The following is an 18088-nucleotide window of genomic DNA, read 5'->3' on the forward strand; positions in this document are numbered from 1 at the left end:
AACATCAACCAGGGACTAATTGACTCCACAAGGGCTAATTAACACCCCCCCCAGGGACCAATTAAACCCACCAGGGGCTAATAAATCTTCTTCCTCTGCCCCCCCACCCCCCACCCCATGGGCTAATTAATCCCCCCCCCCCCAGGACTAATTAACACCACCCACACCCCCCCCCCCGCACCCCCCCAGGGGTTAATTGCCCCTTAATTAACCCCCTATTTGTTCCCCCAGGGATTAATTACCCTCCCCCCAGATTAATTAACCCCCCGGGGATTAATTACCACCCCCCAGGGATTAATTAACCCCTTCAAGATTTAATTACCTCCCCCAACCACAAACTGTATTTTTCCCTTTATTTTAATAACCCACTCTTTCTGCCCTCCCCCCCCCCCAAAAAAAAAAACACAAAAAACCCCAAAATCGCCACAATTTGCCCCAAAAGTGAAGGGGGGAGGGGGGGGGAGGGGCAGAAGCCCCGCCCACTCCCCCCCCCCCGGGCAGGATCCGCCCCCCCCCCGCGGGAGGGGGGGTTGAAGGGAAGAGGCATCACTTCTGTTTGGGGGGGGGCCTGGGGACAAGGGGGAGGGGCACACCGGTCACATGACCCCCCCCTTTGGCTCCGCCCAGTTCATCCCAGTGCCCTCCCAGTGCCACCTATAGACACACCCCCATGTAGCCCCTCCCAGTCCCCCTTAGCCCCTCCCAGCACCACCCAAGCCCCTCCCAGCGCCACCCAAGCCCCTCCCAGTCTGTCCCAGTGCCTCCCAGCCTCACCCGATCCACGCCCAGCGCCTCCCAATTCCCTCCCATCGCCTCCCAATCCCTCCCCAGTGCCTCCCAGTCTGTCCCAGTCCCTCCTAGCTTCACCCAGTCCCCTCCCAGTGCCCCCCTCATCCCTCCCAGCCTCACCCGATGCCCTCCCATCGCCTCCCAACCCCTTCCCAGTCCCTCCCAGCCTCACCCGATCCACGCCCCGCGCCTCCCAGTTCCCTCCCATCGCCTCCCAATTCCCTTCCCATCGCCTCCCAGTCTGTCCCGGTCCCTCCTAGCTTCACCCAGTCCCCTCCCAGTCGCACCGGTAGACGCCCACCACCACGGCGTGGTCCCTCTCGTAGGGCTCCAGCGTGAGCTGCTCCTGGGGCCGCAGCCGCTCCCCCGCCATCTTGCGCACCTCCCCCGCAAACACGGCCTCCGCTGGCGCCGTCGAGTCAATGCAGTTGGCCTGGGGGCGGGGCCGCCCTCAGACCCGCCCACCGGGGGCGGGGCTGGGCCGGGGGGGGGGGGGGGAGTGCAGGGCAAGGGGGGGAAGGAGGGTGGAGCTGGGAGATGGGGCGGGGCTTGGAGAGGGGGCGGGGCTTGGAAAGGGGAGAGCAGGGCAAGAGGGAAGGGGCGGGGCTGGGAGAGATGGGGCGGGGCTTGGAAAGGGGGCGGGACTTGGAAAGGGGAGAGCAGGGCAAGAGGGAAGGGGCGGGGCTGGGAGAGATGGGGCGGGGCTTGGAAAGGGGGCGGGGCTTGGGGATCAGTCTTGGGATGGCTGAATGGGCAGGGCTTGGCAGGGGAGAGCAGGGCAATGGGGAAGGAGGGAGGGGCTTGGAGAGGGGGTGTGGCTTGGCAGAGGGGCGTGGCTTCAAGGCAGGGCTTGGGGTGGCTGAATGGGGGGGCAGGGCTTGTCCAGGGGGGCGGGGCTTGGTGCAGGAGAGCAAGGCAAAGGGGGAAGGAGGGTGGGGCTGGGAGTGATGGGCTAGGGCTTAGAAAGGGGGTGGGGCTTGGGGTGGGTGAGCAGGTGGGCGGGGCTTGGTCAGAGGGCATGGTTTGTATGTGAGAGGGCGGGGCTTAGCATGGGAGGGGCTTGATGGGGAGAACAGGGGGAAGGCAGGGGAGGGGGGCGGGGTCTGGAGAGATGGGGCGGGGCTTGGCAAGGGGGGCGTGGTTTGGGTTGGGGATTGGGTAGGTGAACTGGTAGGCGGGGCTTGGCCAGGGGGTGGGGTTTGGTCAGAGGGCATGGTTTGTGAGAGGGCGGGGCTTAGCATGGGAGGGGCTTGATGGGGAGAACAGGGCAGGGGGAAGGCAGGGGAGGGGGGCGGGGTTTGGAGAGATGGGGCGGGGCTTGGCAAGGGGGGCGTGGTTTGGGTTGGGGATTGGGTAGGTGAACTGATAGGCGCGGCTTGGCCAGGGGGTGGGGTTTGGAGGTGAGATAGGGTGGGGGGAGGCATAGGAGGCAGGGCTTGGGTGAGGGGCGGGGTTTGGGGTAGGCAGGGCTTGTTCATGGGGGTGGGGTTTAGAGGCGGGAGGGGCGTGGCTTATTGGGGGCCACGGCTCAGCAGGGGAGGACAGGGCAAAGGGAGAAGGGAGGTGAGTGGGCTGGGTTTGTAGGGATGGGTGGGGCGTGGTGAGAGGGGCGGGGCTTGGCTGAGGGGCGTGGTTTGGAGGTGGGGCTTTGACTGGGAGATTAGGTGGGGGGGCGGGGCTTGGATATGGGGGCGGGGCTTTGAAGGAGATCGGGCAGGTTCTGGAGGTCTACTGGTTCCCAGGGCCCCATCACTGGTCCTTACTGGTTTCTAGTGATCTAACACTGGTCCTTACTGGTTTCTAGTGATCTAACACTGGTCCTTACTGGTTTCTAGTGATCTAACACTGGTCCTTACTGGTTTCTAGTGATCTAACACTGGTCCTTACTGGTTTCTAGTGATCTAACACTGGTCCTTACTGGTTTCTAGTGATCTAATACTGGTCCTTACTGGTTTCTAGTGATCTAATACTGGTCCTTACTGGTTTCTAGTGATCTAATACTGGTCCTTACTGGTTCCCAGTGCCCCATCACTACTCCTTATTCATTCCTAATGACCTGACACTGGACCATACTGGTTCCCAGTTGTCTGTTCCTGATTCCCAGGGCCCCATCACTGGTCCTGACTGGTTTCTAGTGATCTAATACTGGTCCTTACTGGTTTCCAGTGCCACATGACTGGTCGTTACTGTCTCCTCCCGTCCCTTTTCTGCTTCCTGTTGCCCTGCTGCAGCTCAGTGTTGGTTCCCAGTGCTGGGGACTGGCGGGGACTGGAGCGTACTGGTACCTTGATGGAGATGACGAAGTGGCCGCCGTTGCGCAGGAAGTTGTGGGCGTTCAGGGCCACGATCCGGGTCTGGTCGGGCTGCGCCACGTCCGCGAAGATCACGTCCACCATGCCTGGGGCGGGACACGGACACCCCAAGGTGAGGGGGACCCAAAACACCACGAAAAGCTCCAAAATCTTCTCCTAGACCTTCCCAAGAGCCCCAAATTCTTCTCTAGAACCCTCAAATGCTGCCAGACCCACCTCAGATCCCCCAAAAAATCCAAAATTACCTCAGAAACCTCATTGAGATCCAAAATCACCTCAAAAACCTCCATCAGATACTTCGAGGTGCCACCAGACCTTCTCCCAAACCCCCAAAAGACCTTGATGACTCCCAAAATCTTCTCCTAAACCTTCCCAAGAGCCCCAGATTCTTCTCTAGAACCCTCAAATGCTGCCAGACCCACCTCCGAGCCCTCAAAACATCCAAAATTACCTCAGAAACCTCATCAGATACCTTGAGGTGCCTCCAGACCTTCTCCCAAACTTCAAAATCACCCTGAAGACCACGAAAATCTTCTCTTAGACCTTCCCAAAACCCCCAAATTCTTCCCCAGGTCTCCCAAAACACCCCAAAATCCACCTCAGATCCCCCAAAACACCCAAAATCACCTCAAGAACCTCCATCAGATACCTCGAGCTGCCTCCAGAACTTCTCCCAAACTTCCAAAACACCCTGAAGACTCCCAAAATCTTCTCCTAGACCTTCCCAAGAGATCAAAATTCTTCTATAGAACCCTCAAATGCTGCCAAACCCACCTCAGATCCCCCCAAAAATCCAAAATTACCTCAGAAACCTCATTGAGATCCAAAATCACCTCAAAAACCTCCATCAGATACTTCGAGGTGCCACCAGACCTTCTCCCAAACCCCCAAAAGACCTTGATGACTCCCAAAATCTTCTCCTAAACCTTCCCAAGAGCCCCAGATTCTTCTCTAGAACCCTCAAATGCTGCCAGACCCACCTCCGATCCCTCAAGAAATCCAAAATTACCTCAGAAACCTCATCGAGATCCAAAATCACCTCAAGAACCTTCACCAGATACATTGAGGTGTCTCCAGACCTTCTCCCAAACCTCCAAAAGACCTTGAAGACCACCAAAATCTTCTCTTAGACCTTCCCAAAACCCCCAAATTCTTCTCCAGGTCTCCCAAAACACCCCAAAATCCACCTCAGATCCCCCAAAACACCCAAAATCACCTCAAGAACCTCCACAGATACCTCGAGCTGCCTCCAGACCTTCTCCCAGACTTCCAGAACACCCTGAAGACCCCCAAAATCTTCTCCTAGACCTTCCCAAGACCCCCCAAATTCTTCCGCAGGACCGGCCCCGCCCCCTGCTGGCCCCACCCCCCCCCCCGGCTCACCAATCAGCATGCGGTATTTGTGGGGGTGGCGGGCGTCCTCGATGACGGGGATGACATTGGTGCGTTTCTTGGCCACGTTGATGAGGTCCCGGCCCGAGCGATGGGAGAACTCGACGGCGTAAACCAGCCCCTCCTGGGGACGGGGACAGCGGGGTGGGGGACACCGCCAGGACACGGTGCCACCACCCCTGGGGACATCCCAGGTGTCCCCAAGACACGTCCCCCCACCCAGAGACCTCATGGCGATGTCCCCAAGGGGTCAGTGCCACCAGAATGTCCCCTCACCCCACAGCAATGTCCGTAAACGACCTCAAGGATGTTCGCAAGAACATCTGAGGTGCCACCTCCAGGTTGTCCCATGAGGTTGATGACCCCAGAGCAATGTCCCCAAGGGGTCACAGTGCCACCAGAATGTCCCCTCACCCCACAGCGATGTCCCCAAGGGGTCACAGTGCCACCAGAATGTCCCCTCACCCCACGGTGACGTCCCCAAACGTTCTCCAGAACATCCGACGTGCCACCTCCAGGTTGTCCCATGGGGGTTGACGACCCCGCCCTGGTGTCCTCTCGCCCCGTGACCCCACAACGATGTCCCCAAGGGGTCACAGTGCCACTGGAATGTCCCCTGACCCCACAGCGATGTCCCCAAACGACCTCAAGGATGTTCTCAAGAACATCCGAGGTGCCACCTCCAGTTTGTCCCATGGGGTTGATGACCCCGTCCCGGTGTCTCCTCACCCCGTGACCCCACAGTGATGTCCTCAAGGGGTCACAGTGCCACCACCTTGTCCCCTCACCCCATGGTGACGTCCCCAAATGTTCTCCAGAACATCCAAGGTGCCACCTCCAGGTTGTCCCATGGGGTTGATGACCCTGTCCTGTTGTCCCCTCACCCCGCGACCCCTCGCTGATGTCCCCAAGGGCGCGGTGGCCCGTGTCCTTACCGGTCCCACGATGTCGGAGACGTGGGACACGGTTGTCCCCGAGGCCGCGCCCAGGTAAAGGACCTTCGTCCCCGGGCGGATGTGGATCTGGTCGATGCCACCCAAGATGGCCGCTGCCAACTTGGAGCGGAACGGGTTCCAGGCGCGGTACTCCACCTTGGTGTCACCGTCCTGGGGACAGGGACACGGGGACGGGGACACACACGTCACGTGTCACCCTCAGCCAGTCCCCTCCCAGTGCTCCCAGTCTGGGCTCTGAGAAGGTTCTGGAGATGTTCTCCACCTTGGTGTCACCCACCCTGGGGACGGGGACACTGGGGGACACGTCACCCCCCACCCAGGACATTCCGTGGGCACCCAGTGCCACCTCCCAGTGCTCCCAGTGCCACCAGTGCCAGCTCCCAGTGCTCCCAGTATGGGCTCTGAGGAGGTTCTGGAGATGTTCTCCACCTTGGTGTCACCCACCCTGGGGACGGGGACACTGGGGGACACGTCACCCCCCCACTGAGACACCCCCAGCCTCCCAGTGCCCACCAGTTCCACCTCCCAGCGCTCCCAGTACAGAGTCTAAGAAGGTTCTGGTGATCTACTCCACCTCTCCCAGTCCATCCCAGTTACCCCCAGTATCTCCTAACCAACCCCAGTTCCTTCCCAGTCTCTCCTTACTCCCTCCCAGTTGCCCCTCCGCCCCTCCCAGTCCCTCCTAGTCCCTCCCAGTTGCCCCCAGGTCCCTCCCAGTTGCCCCCAGGTCCCTCCCAGTTGCCCCCAGGTCCCTCCCAGTACCTCCACCGAGATCCTCTTCTCCCCATAGACTGACTCCCCCGGGACGAGGTTCCGGGTCACCAGCGCGTCCTCCTTCCCGCGGCAGATGAACACCCCTGGCGGCGGCGGGGGGGGGGGGGGGGTCAGTGCCCCCCAACTGCCCCATAACTCCCCCCCAATCTGCCCCATAGCCCCCCATAACCCCCCCATCCCCCCAAAACCCCCCCATTCTGCCCCATCGCCCCCCCCAAACCACCCCATAACCCCCCAAATCTGCCCCATAGCCCCCCATAACCCCCCCAGCCCCCCAAAACGGCCCCATAACCCCCCCAATCTGCCCCACAGGCCCCCCATAAACACACCCACCCCCCCCCCGGGTACCTTCATGTCGATGCGGCTCCACCGTCACCTTCTTCCCCCCTCGGAAGCCGCCGCGGCCACCTCTCCCGCCCCGGGCGGGGCCACCCCTCCCCCGCCCCCGGGCCCCGCCCCCCCGGGGGCCCCCCCGGGGCTGGAAGCCACCACCTGCCAACAGCAACTGGGTTTACTGGGGGAACTGGGAGGGACTGGGCATGCGGGGAGGGGGACTGGGAGGGGACTGCTTGGTATTTGGAGGGGGACTGGGGAGGACTGGGCATGCTGGGGGGGGCCTGGGAGGGAATTGGGGGGGACTGGGCATACTGGGAGGGGAACTGGGGGCGACTGGGTATGCTGGGAGGGGGACTGGGAGGAAATGGGAAGTGACTGGTGGATATTTGGGAGGGAACTGGGCATACTGGGAGGGGAACTGGGGGCGACTGGGCATGCTGGGAGGGGGACTGGGGGGGAATAGGAGTGGACTGGTGCGTATTTAGGGGGGAACTGGGCGTACTGGGAGAGGAAGTGGGGGTGACTGGGTATGCTGGGAGGGGGACTGGGAGGAAATGGGAAGTGACTGGTGGATATTTGGGAGGGAATTGGGGGGGACTGGGCACGCTGGGAGGGGGATTAGGGGGCACTGGGGGGGAACTGGGCATACTGAGAGGGGAACTGGGGTATACTGGAGGTATTGGAAAGGGAACTAGGCATACTGGGAGGAGAACTGGGGGGTATGTGGGGGGAACTGGGCAAACTGGGAGTGAGACTGGGCAGGAATGATCCATACTGGAAGAAAAACTGGGCATACTGGGAGGGGAAGTGAACAGACTGGGAAGGGGACTGGGAGGGAACTGGGGGGTAGTTGGGGGAACTGGGCATACTGGGAGAGAACTGGGGGGGAAAAGGGCAGGCAGGAGGAGAACTTTGAGGGGACTGGGCATACTGGGAGGGGAAACTGGGCATGCGGGGGGAAAGGGGGTTCCCAGTAGAGGCAGGATGGGCCTTACTGGGAGGGGACCCGCTCACCTCGGCCCCCCCGGAAGCCGCCGCGCCCTCCCCGGGGGCTGAAACCTGCGGGGATGGCATCAGACTGGGGCAACTGGGAGCACTGGGGCGGCGGCAGGAGGCTCCCAGTCACCCCCCGCCGGGCTCCCAGTCGGCCCAGTTTGGCCCAAGCACCCTCCCACCACCCTTCCAGTTGAACTCCAGTTACATCTAGCCTTCCCAGTCCCTCCCAGTTACCCCCCAAGCACACCCCATCCCCCTCCCAGTACCCTCCAGTATCTCCCAGTCACCTAGTGCTTCCCAGTACACCCCAGCCCCCCCAGCCCCCCCAGTCACTCCCAGTATTTCCCAGTCACCCCCTAGTGCCCCCCAGTCGCTCCCAGTATTTCCCAGTCACCCCCTAGTGCCCCCCAGTCGCTCCCAGTCACCCCCCAGTGCCCCCCAGTCACCCCTAGTGCCCCCCAGTCGCTCCCAGTCCCTCCCAGTCACCCCCCAGTGCCCCCCAGTCGCTCCCAGTCACCCCCCAGTGCCCCCCAGTTGCTCCCAGTATCTCCCAGTCACCCCCCAGTGCCCCCCAGTCGCTCCCAGTCCCTCCCAGTCACCCCCCAGTGCCCCCCAGTCGCTCCCAGTCACCCCCCAGTGCCCCCCAGTCGCTCCCAGTCCCACCCAGTCACCCCCCAGTGCCCCCCAGTATTTCCCAGTCACCCCTAGTGCCCCCAGTCTCTCCCAGTGTCCCCCAGTCACCCCCTGGTCCCTCCCACTGTCTCCCAGTATCTCCCAGTCACGGCCTAGCGCACCCCCAGTCCCCCCCAGTCACCCCCTAGTGCCCCCCCAGTCCCCCCCGTAGTCCCTCCCAGTGGCTCCCAGTATACCCCTGTCACCCTCTAACGCCCCCCAATCCCTCCCAGTTGACCCCCAGTAGCTCCCAATCACGCCCCCCCCCCCCCCCCCCCAGTTCCTCCCAGTTCGAACCTGGCCTCATCCCGCCGCTGCTCCACGCGGGGCCGCACGCGTCGCCCCCCCGGAACCGGAAGCGCCTCCCTGCCAGCCCCGCCCCTTCCCGGGCGCCGCGCATGTGCCTCCACCCACCCGAAGTCAGCGCCCCGCCCCGGGCCGGGCGGAAGTGCCTTCCGACGGCGGGAAGGGGGAGGGGCTCCGCCGGGTCCTAGTGCCCGCCGGCACCTTTTTGGGGGGGGGGGGCGGGGAGGAGAGGGGGTATCCTGAGCGGATTTGGGGACATTTTGGGGGTCCTGGGGGGGATTTAGGGACAACGATGGGACTTTTGTGGGGGTCCTGTGGGGTGTTTGGGGACATTTTGGGAGGATTTAGGGACAGAGATGGAACTTTTTGGGGGTCCTGATGTTATACATAGTTAAAAGATAATTTGCTGAATGTTAAGAATTTAACCTTTGAATTTCTTGCTTTGCTTAGGGAGCTTAATAGGGAAAGTATTAAGTAATCAGACAAGAAAAACAAGTTGTTCTACCTACGGTTGGGGGCCCCTGCTCAAGATATTGAAACCAAACGGTTACATCCCGTCTGAGAAGGGAACAAAGCATGGCTTCTGTAACATTGATATATGAGTAAACATTAAAGAAACCACAAGGTTATGTTTCTATAGCAACATATCTCGAGTAAGACCCTGGGTAACCAAAAGCATGGGAAGCAGCTTGTGTTAACGAAATTTGTAGCTAACTGCTTTGTTAAGATTATATGAAGCGAGGAGAAGAAAGAGGAAGATAAGAAACCGGCAGCTGTGTGGATAAAAAGTGGGGTTTTAACTTAAACAATTTGGTGAGCCTGGACGGAGCTGCGACTCCTCGGCCACCCCAGCGCTGCATTTGCTCTCTTACCTTCATAAAGATTCATTAATCCATATTTGGGTGTGATTTGCCTTAATCTACCTATAACAAAATTCGGTGCCGTGACTCGGATCCAGACAGCTGACTCGGAATTCAGCTCTGGGAGGGCGCCCCATCCTTGGATGGTCCCGGGGGGAATCCCGACCGAGCTCATCTGGATTTTCCAAACCGAGATAGGAGAGCAAAGAGGATACGGGGTGGGGGATTGGGCTCCCCGCTAACACCCCAAGACGGCCGTTCCCCGGAATATTTGTGCACGAAGACTGAATGAAGACTCTGGACTGAGTGAGTATATCGCGATACCGTTCGGTTGGGGACTGGGTCCCCGGAGGGTGAGTGACCGAGGCGTCCGCCGGGTTTAGGAGTCCAAGGGGCGAAGGGAGCGTGGACCTCCCACTAGTGCGGTTCCCACTGCCCGCGAGGGCGGGGGCCACGGACGGGGGAAAGCGAGGGACTCGTGTGACAGAGCTCCCTAAAATACCCCCAGGTAGTCCGTTAGGGCTCGTGATTCAGCGTTGGGATAGTTCCCCCTCCCGAAGGGAAAAAATCTAAGGAAAAGATGATCCATTATTGTATGGAAGTATGGGGGGGGGGGGAAGGAGATAAGAAGGGATTTATATTGGCCAGTTTATGGCTCTTTCGAAGATTGGAGATGTCAACAATTCAATATTTAGGTAAATGACAAACAGCCATTTAATAAGGAGGAGAGTGAATACGCTTTCTTATGGATTCTAAGTACATCACAAACCTCAAATTTATTTCCGCTAAAGGAAAAGAAAAACAACAAGAAAAATAAGGATATAGATGACACTCCACCTCCTCCTCCTCCCTATGTTCCCCCTTTTAATCCGCCCCAAGACTCTGGGCGGAATTCTTCTCCCTCCACTCCCCCAGAGTCCCCGTTAATTAAAAAATTAAATTCTGAGTCTGATGAGGCAGTAATTCCTCCTCCACCTAGGAGGACGACTAGAAGTCAGACTCGGGAAAGCAGAAGGGAAACATTATTATATCCGTTAAGGGAAACAGCAATGGGAGGACCCCAGCCTGGAGCTGGTTTTGTATCCATCCCACTCAGCTCCGGGGATGTGAGAGAATTTAAGAAAAAAAATAAATGGGACACTTATTGGAGGACCCTCTAGGGGTGGCAGAATGGTTTGATCAGTTCCTTGGCCCAAATATTTACACCTGGGACGAGATGGAATCCATCTCGAGAATCCTGTTTACTAGTGAGGAACGAGGAATGATCAGAACCGCTGGGATGAGACACTGGGACCAAAGACATCAACAAGGACCCGCTGGGGATACAAAGTGGCCCCCCCAGCGACCTAATTGGGATAATCAAGACCCGGTCCATAGAAATAATATGATCGACCTCCGAGACATGATAATTCAAGGAATTAGAGATTCAGTACCAAGGGGGCAGAATATTAATAAGGCCTTCAATGAACAACAAAAGAAGGACGAGACCCCCACTGAATGGTTAGAGCATCTAAGGAAGGGCTTGCAATTATATTTGGGTCTGGACCCTGATAGTCCGGTGGGTCAGGCCCTACTTAAGACCCAGTTTGTGGTTAAATCCTGGACGGATATAAGAAAAAAACTAGAGAAAATAGAAGACTGGCAAGACAAAGGGTTAGACAAGTTATTACGAGAAGCTCAGAGGGTGTACGTAAGAAGAGAGGAGGAAAGCCAAAAGAGGCAGGCCAGAATCCTGATGACAGCCGTGAGAGAAGGACAAAATCATGATAGGAGAAAGGAGAGCCCCCGAAAGAATCCTGTGGGAAATAGGAGACCGGACCTGCAGAATATGGAGTGTTTTTACTGTCATAAAAAGGGACATCTAAAGAAAAACTGCAGAAAGAGAATGCAGGATGAGGAGGTCTTTAAGGAAGATTAGGGAGGTCAGGGGCTCCATCTGCTGAGGACCTCTAAGACCACGGGGCCCTTGATAAAATTAAAACTGGGACCCCAGCACGAAGTGTTTGAATTTTTGGTAGATTCGGGCGCTGAAAGATCAACTGTTCAGCGTTTACCATCGGGCTGTACGGAATCAAAGGAAAAATTACAAGTAATTGGAGCAAAAGGTGAACCTTTTAGAGTTCCATTGGTGAAAGATGTGACAACAGAAACCCCCAATAAATACAGGATAGGAACGTTTTTATTAGTCCCAGAGGCTGAATACAATCTCCTGGGATGGGACTTAATGGTAAAATTAGGGGTTAACCTGGAAATAGACCAAGAAAAACTAAAGGTGAGGCTCTATGCCTTAACCGCAGAGGATGAAGCGAAAATCAACCCAGAAACATGGTATGACTCGGAGTCAGTAGGGAAATTAAATATAAAATCAATAACCATATCTATCAGGGACCCGGACTGGCCAATTACAATGAAACAATACCCCATCTCTAGAGAAGGAAGGGAGGGATTAAAACCAATAATAGAGAGACTTTTAGCTCAAGGTCTCTTAGAACCTTGTATGTCCCCTCACAATACCCCGATCCTGCCGGTAAGGAAGGCGGACGGGTCCTATCGTCTTATACAGGATTTGAGAGCGGTCAATGAACAAACTATTACTCGTTCCCCTGTAGCAGCCAACCCACACACTATCCTTAACCAAGTGAGTCCAGATTACAAATGGTATAGTGTTATAGATTTAAAAGATGCCTTTTGGGCTTGTCCCCTGGAGGAAAAATGTAGAGATTACTTTGCTTTTGAATAGGAAGACCCTGAGACTCACAGGAAACAACAATTACGCTGGACTGTCTTACCCCAGGGGTTTACAGAATCTCCGAATTTATTTGGACAAGCTTTAGAACAACTATTAGAGTCTTACGAATTAAATAAGGAATTGATTCTAATACAGTATGTAGACAATTTACCAGTCGCTGGAAGAACTCAAGAAGAAGTCAGGAATTAAAGTATCAAATTGTTAAACTTCCTGGGTCTCAAAGGACTAGAAGTCTCCAAGCCTAAATTATAGTTTACTGAAGAAGAAGTAAAATACCTGGGACATTGGCTTACAAAGGGTTATAAGAAATTGGATCCTGAGAGAGTTAAAGGGATTCTGTCCTTGACAGCACCCACTACTAAAAGACAAATACAACAGTTATTGGGATTATTAGGGTATTGCCGGCAATGGATAGAAAATTATAGCAGTAAGGTGAAATTCTTATATGAAAAATTAACTAAAAATGGACTGGTGAAATGGACCCCTGAGGATGGAGGATGAGGAGCATTGGGAAATTATAAAAAGAGATCTAACAGAAGCACCCGTCCTCAGTTTACCTGACATTCGTAAACCTTTTCAGCTTTTTATTAATGTAGATAAAGGGACCGCTTATGGAGTTCTGACCCAAGGATGGGCAGGGCAAAGGAAACCTGTGGGGTATTATTCTAAGATATTAGACCCTGTGAGTCGGGGGTGGCCCACATGTTTACAGGCGATAATGGCTACTGCATTATTAGCAGAAGAGGTTGGGAAAGTTACTCTAGGGGGTGAATTGAAAGTGTATACTCCACATAACATCCGGGGGGTGTTACAACAACAAGCGGACAAGTGGCTCACAGACAGTCGGTTATTGAAATATAAGGGAATTTTAATTAACTCCCCTAGGCTACAAATGGAAACAACCTCTATTCAGAATCCAGCCCAATTTTTGTACGGGGAGCCTAAAGAAAATTTAACACATGATTGCCTCCAATTAATAAGCTTGCAGACAAAAAATAAGAGAAGATCTAGAGGAAGACAAATTAGACGAAGGCAAAAAATTATTTGTAGACGGTTCCTCACGCGTGGTCAAAGGGCAACAGAAATCAGGATACGCCATCATAGATGGATATACTTTCCAAGTAAAAGAATCAGGGCCATTGAATAAAGCCTGGTCCGCGCAAGCATGTGAATTATACGCCATTTTGAGAGCGTTAAAGCTCCTGGAAAATAAGATTGGAACCATATATACGGACTCAAAATATGCATTCGGGGTGGTACATACCTTTGGAAAAATCTGGGAAGAGAGAGGCCTGGTTAATACTCAAGGAAAGGGATTAGTTCATGAGAAATTAATCTTAGAAGTCCTGAAAGCATTAAGAGAACCATTGAAGATAGCCGTAGTTCACATCAAAGGACATCAGAAAGGGCTCACCCCCCTGATAAGGGGAAATAATTTGGCTGATGCGGAGGCAAAAGGAGCTGCATTTTTAGTGGTCCAAACTTTAGAAGAGGAACCAAAATTAGAGAAGTTTAAATCGGATAAAACTTTCACTTCCCAAGAATTGGACAAATTAAAGCAAATCGGGGCAGGGAGAGATGGCGATAAATGGTTATTGCCTGACGGCCGGGAGATCCTTCCTAAGGGATTAGCCCCGGGGGATATTGAACAAATTACACCGGACCACACATTGGGGAACCCAAGCTTTGATAGATCAATTTGAAATAAATTACGCTTGTGTAGGGATATATGGGTTAGGCAAGAAAATTTTAGAGGGGTGTTTAACCTGCCATAAGGTAAATAAACGACAACTTAGGGAGAGGGTTCATGGAGGCCGGGAGTTAGCTAAAAGACCCTTTGAGAGGATACAAGTAGATTTCACTGAATTACCGAAGGCTGGGAGGTATCAGCGTCTGTTAGTTCTGGTTGATCATCTTACCCACTTTGTGGAAGCCTTTCCAGTGGTATGAGCCACTGCAAAAACGGTTGTTAAAATTCTCCTGGAAGAAATCATTCCAAGATATGGGACAATTGCAGTAATTGATTCAGACCGCGGTCCACATTTTACATCTAAAATAATTAAAGAAACAACTGAATTACTTGGTACAAAATGGGAGTATCGTACTCCTTGGCATCCACAGAGTTCTGGAAAGGTGGAAAGAATGAATGGGGAAATAAAGAAACATTTAACAAAACTCATGATAGAAACGAAAATGAATTGGGTTAACTGCCTACCCCTAGCTTTGCTGTACATTAGAACTCAGCCACGAACAGACACTGGTACATCCCCCTTCGAAATGTTATATGGAATGCCATACGATTTCGGCTTACCAGTCGAACACCCTAAGGTTGAAAATAAGATTTTAACAGAATGCATTATGGAACTTACCAAGAGGAGGCAGGAGTTAAGAAGGAGGGGTTTAGTGGTGCAACGGCCTCCGCTAGATATTGCAATCCATAAAATGCAACCTGGAGATCAAGTACCTGGAAGGAGACTTCCCTAACACCTTGTTGGGAAGGGCCTTTTGTTGTTTTGCTCACTACAGATACAGCTGTGCGGACTGCGGAGAAGGGGTGGACACACGCCAGCAGAATTGAAGGGCCGGTTTCACCAAGAAAGTGGACTGCCACTCCACAGCCCGGGACACTGCGGGTGAAAATAAGCAGGAACTGAGTGAATGAGTAACCCTGACGAGGAGATAAGTGACACTTTAAATAGATTCTTTCAGGTTCTACCAGGAGGGACACTATGGAGAATTCGCTTTGCACCCTGGAGCGTAAAAGAACCACTACCTGAACAAACAGGCGGTGCTGGAATATATAGATTGGTGGATACTCTTTGGTATGTTGTATTATGTTGTGAGGTAGAGACTGAGATTCCTGAAACACCCCAATTCGGAGATTTGCTGGACATTCCCTGCATCAAGCACCCTGATTCAGAACATTTATGTTGGGTAGTGTGTAAATGCTTTAATTGTAATAAGGAATGGTCTTGTATATCATTTAGAAGACAACCATATTGTATGAAGTGTCGCGGCATAATCAACAGGAGTCCAGAAGCCCAGGTGGAAATTTGCAAATTGTTCTGTGGGTGGGAATTATTAGTGCCTGAACGCTGGGAAATTTACAAAACCGATTGGTATAGAGCATTAGGACTGTGTGTTGCCAAGACTGCAAGTTCACTGCATAAATCCCAGACCTATTAGTAGCTGAACCCATGCTGCTAACAGTGCTCATTGTCATCTTTGGGGTATTGATAGTAGGCATTTTTTTTTTTCTGGTGTACCAGAGAAAGTGGTGTGGCCGCAGCCCCCTGGAGGTAAGAAAAGAAGAGGGCCCTGAACAAGAGTAACTTGGTGCCTGTTCTATTCCCCTGAAGACTATCTACTGCTGGCAAGAAGACCTTGAGATCCCGTTGCTCCTTGCAAGGGAGTAGACGAGGAAAAGGCAGAGAGATATTGAATAGTGGAGAAAATGGAAACAGGTATTCTGTTAATATTGTTATTTGGCCTCACCATCGAGAGTGAATATCATCAGCCTTTCATTTGGACCATCGCTAGATGGGACGATTCTAAAATTCTCAAGATTAACATTACGACAGGTGCACCCTCCTTTAACATGACCAATTGTGAATTATTAGACTCCACAGTAGGATATGCTGGAAGCACGGAACACTCTGAATGTCACCCCTCTAGACAATATTCCTGGGGAGCGACAAATTTAAAAGCTACCTACTGGTGTCCCAGTTCAAATCCCGGCAAAAGTTATTGCAACTTCCCTAACCACTATTATTGTGCCTATTGGGGTTGTGAAACCATAACCACTGGAGGATGGGAGGCACCTAACAGGGACAAATTTTTGAGTGTTGACTGGTGGCCCAATAATTGTCAGAAGCCTGCCTATAATCACGGTGGTGGAATAAATCGAGCTGGGACTTGCAAGTCCTTGAGGGTCTCGATATTGCAACACCAAGATCCCGGATGGCTAACGGGACGAACCTGGGGAATAAGGTTTTGGGAACCTGGGACCGATAGGGGGGTCCTAATACGTATTCAAAAACATGAGGTTAAAAATTCCCAAGTTATAGGCCCAAATTGAATTATTAAAGAACAAAAGGGTAAAAGGAAAAAGATAAAAAAGTAGAGACTTCTACAATATCTCAGGGGTCAGATCCAACCAGTACCCTTAAGATGAACGATGAGCAAAAGGCTGATGTATCCCTTTGGGCTGTAAAGCAGGCAGCCTATCAGGCTTTAAACGCTACAGATCCAAATTTCACTATCTCCTGTTGGTTATGCTATGACATTAAGCCGCCTTTCTACGAAGGAATAGCTGTCTCCTCTCCTTTCAACACTTCTGATGAGGAGAGCCCCTCCAGATGTAACTGGAGAGAACGGAAAGCAGGGACCACTCTCCAACAGATCAGAGGGAGTGGTTGGTGCATAGGGAGAGTAACAAATGGGAGAAAGGCCTTATGCACAAACCAGAGTCAGAACTTTTCGCCCACCACTAAATGGGTATTACCAAGTCCAGGGGCATGGTGGGCTAACACCCTGCCTATCTATCACCACTATTAAACAAAATACCTCTGAATTCTGTGTTCAAGTCACAGCGGTACCAAGGATTCTCCTATATGGAGAAGAAGCTATGTGCTCACATTGGAGTAACTCAGCACACCGACTCAGCAAGAGGGAACCTGTATCTGCTATCACTATCACAACCTTGTTAGGATTGGGAATTGCTGGAACCGCTACAGGTGTAACCTCCTTGGTGCAACAACAGGGCCTAACTTCTTTCAGAGCTGCAGTAGATGAGGACTTAGCCCACATTAAGAAACCTATATCCTATTTAGAAAAGTCATTGACCTCACTATCTGAGGTAGTTCTACAGAATAGGAGAGGATTGGACCTTTTGTTCTTGCAACAAGGAGGACTACGTGCCGCCTTGGGCGAGGAGTGCTGTTTTTATGCCGACCACACTGGAGCTGTAAGAGATTCATTAGCCAAATTGAGGGAGGGACTAGAGAAAAGAAAGCGAGAACGGGAGGCCCAATCCTCCTGGTACGAATCTTGGTTCAATCAGTCACCATGGTTAACTACTTTAATATCCACTCTGGTTGGACCTCTCGTAATGATCTTGATCGCTTTGACAGTTGGGGCATGTATTCTTAATAAGTTTGTAGCCTTTGTTAAAAATAGATTAGAGAAGGTACAACTGATGGTGGTGAGACAATCTGAAATAGAGATGAAAACAATATTAGATGAAAATCCTGCATTAGAAGCAGCTCGTGATGTATTAGCGAAGTTGCATCAGCAAATTAAGGGTAAATAGAAAAGGGCAGGAGTTGTTATACATGGTTAAAAGATAATTTGCTGAATGTTAAGAATTTAACCTTTGAATTTCTTGCTTTGCTTAGGGAGCTTAATAGGAAAGTATTAAGTAGTCAGACAAGAACCTACGGTTGGGGGCCCCTGCACAGGATGTTGAAACCAGACGGTTACATCCCGTCTGAGAAGGGAACAAAGCATGGCTTCTGTAACATTGATATATGAGTAAACATTAAAGAAACCACAAGGTTATGTTTCTATAGCAACATATCTCGAGTAAGACCCTGGGTAACCAAAAGCATGGGAAGCAGCTTGTGTTAACGAAATTTGTAGCTAACTGCTTTGTTAAGATTATATGAAGCGAGGAGAAGAAAGAGGAAGATAAGATCGCAGAAGAAGCCGGGAGGCGTGCCGAAGGTGTTGAAACCAGCAGCTGTGTGGATAAAAAGGGGGGTTTTAACTTAAACAATTTGGTGAGCCTGGACGGAGCTGCGACTCCTCGGCCACCCCAGCGCTGCATTTGCTCTCTTACCTTCATAAAGATTCATTAATCCATATTTGGGCGTGATTTGCCTTAATCTACCTATAACACCTATTCTAAAATTGGACTTCAGTCAATTATATCAACTGGGCAACCCC

General features: G+C 52.8%; 1 protein-coding gene across 1 annotated transcript; it reads right to left on the reverse strand.

Moving 5' to 3' along the window:
* Positions 1 to 351: 351 nt before the first annotated feature.
* LOC122153849 (rRNA 2'-O-methyltransferase fibrillarin-like) lies at positions 352 to 8549 on the reverse strand. The gene is made up of 9 exons (XM_042797231.1): positions 8525 to 8549; positions 7574 to 7618; positions 6572 to 6715; positions 6212 to 6306; positions 5429 to 5599; positions 4485 to 4617; positions 3075 to 3187; positions 1077 to 1222; positions 352 to 568 (listed from the first exon to the last, which is right to left on the reverse strand). Exons 1-9 carry the CDS (start codon positions 8532 to 8534, stop codon positions 547 to 549), a joined length of 879 nt encoding a protein of 292 aa, XP_042653165.1. The 5' UTR covers positions 8535 to 8549; the 3' UTR covers positions 352 to 546.
* Between the last annotated feature and the right edge of the window lie 9539 nt (positions 8550 to 18088).

This window comes from Tyto alba, unplaced genomic scaffold (genome assembly GCF_018691265.1).
Source record: "Tyto alba isolate M040663 unplaced genomic scaffold, T.alba_DEE_v4.0 Super-Scaffold_24, whole genome shotgun sequence".
NCBI lineage: Eukaryota > Metazoa > Chordata > Aves > Strigiformes > Tytonidae > Tyto > Tyto alba.